General features: G+C 36.0%; 1 protein-coding gene across 1 annotated transcript in view; it reads right to left on the bottom strand.

The window, feature by feature from the left end:
* The window catches only part of ALB (albumin), a 27671-nt gene that overhangs the window by 6267 nt on the left and 15175 nt on the right, over positions 1 to 6229 (bottom strand). The window contains 3 exon segments of the mRNA XM_042782910.1: positions 1276 to 1377; positions 3229 to 3361; positions 4759 to 4973. Of these exon segments, the coding sequence (XP_042638844.1) occupies positions 1276 to 1377; positions 3229 to 3361; positions 4759 to 4973 (450 nt within the window).

The following is a 6229-nucleotide window of genomic DNA, read 5'->3' on the forward strand; positions in this document are numbered from 1 at the left end:
CCAGACTTCTGGTTAGCAATCAGATGCCTTAGGCACTACACTACCAGAGCTCCCAAAAGCAACTAAGTAGACCTAGCTATGAGTCGGGTCCGACTCGACGGCAAACAACAACAACAACAACAAAAGACCTAGCTTTGAATTCTACCTGTCATGTAATCTTTATTAAAAATTCACTTTAACATAATTCAGTGGCATTAATAAATATATTGTTTCTTTCTTTTCATAAATATTTATTAAAAGCCTAAGATATATTGGAACTCTGCTAAACTTGAAACATACAGATGAATTTTCTCATCTATACAATTAGGAAAAATAGATTTGACTCATAGGGATTAAATTAAAAGGAAGATAGCATGGCATTAACTTGGCACCATATCCAATAAGTAGTTACTGTTTATTAAGAATTTCCATCACCATTGAAAGTCAATCCAGGAATGTAATCTACTCAAAGGAAGAGACTGTTTCTTGTTCACTGCTGTACCACTAGCACCCAGAAGAGTGCTAACATGCATAAGCTGCATACTAACTGCCTATTGAACAATGCATCCCTTCTTACTTCTACCTCCATAAATAAGTCTCTATTCGACCGAGGAAGTATCTCTCAGGCCATTCTCTCTCTAACACTGCTACAAAGGAAAATTCCAGAAGGAAATAAAATTGTCACCATCAAATATTAGGTGTATCTACCAAATAACTAATCTTTCTGCCAAATAGACAATAATGAACCTAATATTCACTACAAATTTAAATTCATTTTGCCATATTTTTATCATCAACTCAAATGTTGCTTCTCAAGGCCTACTACTCTCTTCCCTGTAAGGTCTTTTATTCATTAGTAAACTATGCCTTAACCTCCATCCCAATACAGACTTCTTCATCCCATCAACTACTTTATCTCTTGTTCTCCAGTCCTTATATATATTTCTTGATGGGGAAAATGTATAGTATATTTAATGATTAAGATTTCTCTGATAAGTGCTCCATTTAAAAAAAAAAAATGTCAACTTTGTTGCCATCAAATCAATTCTGACTCATGGCCACCAAGCTGTTACAGAGTAGACCTGCTCCATAGAGTTTTCTTCGCTGTAAACTTGATTGAAGCAGGTAACAAGACCTTTATTCTGTGGTGATGCTAGATGGATTTGAACCACCAGCCTTCAAGTTTGTAGTCAAGTGCAAACCATTTACACCACCCAGGCACTTAGTGCTTCATATGCTAAACCTTGAATAGTTATAAATATACCAAGAAAAAAAATTAACAAAACACTAAATTACTTACCTATTTTGGAATCCATACTCTCCAAGTTGCTCAAAAAGTTCACAATTGTTTTTGACTAAACTCATAGGCTCATCAACAAGGGGTTTAAATTCATCAAACTGAAAGATTAAAAAAAAATTGTGTTTATTGTATTGCATCTGAGGACCAGATGCAGGTCATTTCTCACTGCTTTTGGCAGAAGGAGATCTTTCCTCCTTTCTGCCCAAAGCCACATTAATCTGATGCCAAATCTATCACATTACATTTGAACCCTTTATTTTAATTGCTGAGGTTGTGTAGTGTAAACACTTAAAAAAACTACTCAGAAAAAAACCCCTAAAAAAAAAAAAAAAAAAGAATATTATTAAGGCTCTGAAGTTCACTTATTGATATTTGAGCCAAATCATCTGACTCATTTTCTTTCTGGAACTTACCATTGCTAAGCAGCAGAATCCTCATCTACAAAATAGGAATAAAGATAGACCTCAAAGCATTGCTTGGTGAACCGACTTAGCCAATGAAATTAAAACAATGCCTGGCACATAGTAAAGGGTCCCTGGTGGCAGAATGGTTAAGAACTTAACCACTTTTTGTTTTGCTAACAAAAAGTTCAACTGTTCAAACCCACCAGCCTGTCCTGGAAAGAAAGATATAGCAGTCTGCTTCTGTAAAGATTTATAGCCTTAGAAATTCTGTGGAGCAGTTCTCCTCCTATGAGCTTGCTATGACTCAGCATCAACTCGACAGTAGTGGGTTTGGTTTTTCTCTTTAAGTAGCACACAGTAAAGCTAAATAATTGATGGTTAAAATTGTAACTATCAATATTATTAATCCATCTCTCCAGTTGGATCCTAAATTCTCTGAGATGAGAGATTTGGCCTTGGTCATGAGTGCCAGTATGGTACCTGACATATAGCCATTCTTGGTAAAGAAAAGAATGACTTTCTTCTGATTCAGAATAGTTTGGAAAGCATTGGATATGCTTGTAAGGGACCTAAAAATCCCCTGGAACTGGTTTACTGGTTTATTCTGCTTACATAATTTCTTGCCAAAACATACCTAAACTTCTCCAAAAAAATTTAAAATTTTCTAAAGGAATTGATTCTCCAACCTTTCTTAAGATACTAATTCTAGTGTTGTTATTGTTGTTGTTAGGTGCCATAGAGTCAGTTCTGACTCATAATGACACTATCCACAACAGAATGAAACACTCACTGGTCCTGTGCCATCCTTAAAGTCTTTTTGCAGCCAATGTGTCAATTCATCTGAGAGTCTTCCCCTTTTAACTGATTCTCTGCTTTACTAAGCTGATGTCCTTCTCCAGGGACTGGTCTCCCCTGATAACGTGACCAAAGTGAGTGAGATGAAATCTCACCAACCTCACCTCTAAAGAACATTCTGGCTGTACTTCTTCCAAGATAGATAAATTTTGGAACCAGAGATATTTTCTTTATATCTGAGTTCAATCTTTTAACTAACATTTAAGTTTACTATGAGCTCTGGTAGCATAGTGGCTAAAGCACTTGACTGCTAACCAGAAGGCTGGCGGTTCAAACCCACCAGCCACTCCTCGGAAGGAAGGTTGGGCAATCCTACTTCCGTAGTGATACTGCCCGGAAACCCAAGGAGGGGTCGCTATGAGTCGGGGCCGACTTGACAGCACCTAACAACAACAACAACATGCCTCTTTCTGTTCTTGGGAATATGTGGGGGTGGGGAGAACATGGTCAAGGTTTTGTGTTTTTAGAGATTGCTGTCTTCAGAGTTTTCTTTTCTGGGTTAACTATTCTATATTTTATTAACCATTTTGCTTAAGATCATTTTTTCTATAATGTTTAAGAACAGAATTGAAAACTATCTCAAGAGCTAAATTCTGTTACATATCACTTCTTCTTGCATTATTTTTCTTTGCCATTATTGGAATCATCAGTCCAAGAGTCAGATTTTTTTTTTTCTTGTGAGAAACCTACCACATGGGCATAACATGCATGAGGATCAGCAGTGGCACAGCACTGCTCCAGTTTGGCTTCATATGCCTTGGCAAGTCTCAACAGCAGAACGACAGAGTACTCAGGGTGCCTTCTTGAATATTCATACAAAAACCTAATTAAGATGAAAACAGGTTTAGTTGGATAAATGAGCAAGATAAATCACAAAACTAACCTCGAGTGTAATTCATATTCCAAAGGTGTCTATTTGACTAAACGCTATGCAGTAAAGACAGTGGCTAAGAGGTTGGATGGAGATCTAGAGTTAAAGTTGCCTGGGTTCAAAGCTTTGGTAGCACAGTACCCAAGACATCTGACTGCTAACCAGAAGATTGGTGGTTCAAACCCATCAGCCACTCCAGGGAAGCAAGACGGGGCAATCTACTTCCACAAAGATTTGGTGTGATTTAGTGACCCCCAATGGGGTCACTATGAGTCAGAATCTACTCAACAGCAGTGCATTTGTTTTTTGTTTGTTTGTTTGTTTGTTCATTTTTGGTTTGGGTTCAAATTTTAGTTCTATAAATTATTTTACTATGTCACCTTAGGCAACTTACTAAAACCACTGGAGCCTAAATTTTCTCTTCTTTAGAATGAGGATAATAAGGTTATTTAATTTATAAGGTAGATTGTTGTGCAAAGTAAATGACATAATCTATGCAAAATACACCGGCACATAGTACATTTTTTTGAGTGATACCTGTTATTATTATGAATATTTTGTTTGATTTGAATAATACCTCATGAAGTTTCTGAATTAAAGGGTTAGTCTTAATGCCACTCATTGAACTCTCGATACTTATGCTAGAGACAGAGAGAGAGACAGAGGATAGTCTTAAAGTTTTCATTTTCCTCTCTGTGTAAGTGAAATTTTATAGAGTGTATCATGTTATGAAATATTATTTAGTGCATAGGATACTATAATAATCCAGCAACAAAAAAACAAGGTTTATTATCATGCTTATCTACTATGTATAATAATTTATTTTGTCATTGAATTGTATGGCCTTGCCCTGTCGCTGAACTTTTGGTTTTCTCAATCAAATATAAAACATCTATTGGCAGACTCCATGTCTTATATTTTTGATATACTATTTAGTCCCTTTTCTGTCTGTCATTACAGATATGTCTATATATACATGTACATATACATACATACATTATAGGTATTCAAGAACTATGCTTTGAGTGAATAAGCAAAAGAATGAGTAATAGGTATATATTTACATATTTATGAAATGTTCCTAGAAAGATATTTCCAGAAATAACCTGAAGAAGTAAGGAATGATTTGGAAGTATAAAATGAAGAATTTTTATTTATTATTTTATACTCACCTGAATTGGTTGAGCTTTTGTTGTGAGCATATATTATTTTATGATAATTTTTTAAACTATGATAATTTTTTAAAATAACTTTGGATCAAGAAAAGGATAAGAAACATCCTGGATAACATGAAAATTGTAGCAACTCCAAAGGGAAATCTAGTACAGAGATATTCCTCAACCACTTACGTGCCCAGGAAGACATCTTTTGCCTCAGCATAGTTTTTGCATACATCTTTGTCCTCGACAAAATCTGCAGTTAATGGAGACAGATCAGCAGGTATATCATCGTTTTCTACCATAGAAAGGCAGTGGGATTTTTCAACCACAGGCTTCTCACAGCACTCCTTCAGTTTACTGGAGAGTGTGTCTTGATTGTCACACATATACTTGGCCAGGTTCGCCTATAAGCAAGTTGATGAAAACTGTTCAGTGTAAGTTGACATTGCTAAACGTTCTTTTCAGACTAGGAGCCCTGGGGGCACAGTGATTAAAGTGCTTGGCTGCTTCGAACTCAACATTTGCTCTACAGGAGAAAGATGGGGCAGTCTGCTTCCACAAAGATTATAGCCTTGGAAACTCTATGAGGCCATACTACTCTATCCTATAGGGTCATCATGAGAGGAATTGTCTTGACAACAGGTTTACTTTGGTTTAGCTTCCTTCAGACTATAATATATTGACCTAGGTCATCGTTTCCTAGGGCCATACACTGTGTATACTAGTGTGCCTTCCATGAACCTATTCTCAGTCTGCTACTAACAATGGAGATTCAGGTAGAACTACTCAAAAGTTTCCACTTGATTAAAAAAGAGAGGCCAGTAACAGGTCCTCATATTATTTATTTACTTTGTATTTATACTGTTAAGGTCTTAAATTTTGTTTTCATTAAAACTCATGCTATTTTTCTAAATACTCCCCCAAAATGGAATGTAGACATTTTGAAATAAATAAAATTAGTGTGAGAGATTTTTGAAAAGTTAATGAAGACCATAGTTACAAGCCCTACTTACAATATAAAATATCGTATCTAAAGTTTTCAAGAAAGTAGCATGAGAAGTTAGGATTCTGACATTTGATCATATTCATAAACCTTGAAGAAATATAGAAAATATTAGACATTTATGTAAAACTGATGTCATGCCAAATATTTGTATATTGATGCAGAGTTAATTAAGAGAGGGAATATACAGATGTCTATCACTTCCTAAAGTTTCTTTAGGTACACACCCTTCTGCAAGCCCATCCATTCCCTAAAAGAATCTTTTTAGGAATCTATCTTTATAGCTCTCCTCCTTCAATTTAAGATGTTTTTTCTCAGCTACAATATGACTGAAAGGGGTTACAAATCAGTACATGACTATATTAGGTCATTTACTGAGTAGAATAATAATCGTCATTGAGTCAATATTGACTCATGGCTATCCTGTGCTTGTCAGAGTATAACTGTGCTCCATGGAGTTTTCAATTATTGATTTTTCAAAAGTAGATCACCTGACCTTTCTTCTGAGGGGCCTCTGAGTGGACTCAAACTTCCAACCTTTTGGTCAGCAGCTGAGCACATTAAGTTTTTGCACCACCCAGGGACCAAACCAGGAGCTCTGGTAGCATAGTACCTGAGGCACTTGACTGCTAACCAGAAGGCTGGTGGTTCAAATCC

Source organism: Orycteropus afer, unplaced genomic scaffold (genome assembly GCF_000298275.1).
Source record: "Orycteropus afer afer isolate SDZICR_OR568_19922 unplaced genomic scaffold, OryAfe1.0 scaffold00505, whole genome shotgun sequence".
NCBI classification, from domain to species: domain Eukaryota; kingdom Metazoa; phylum Chordata; class Mammalia; order Tubulidentata; family Orycteropodidae; genus Orycteropus; species Orycteropus afer.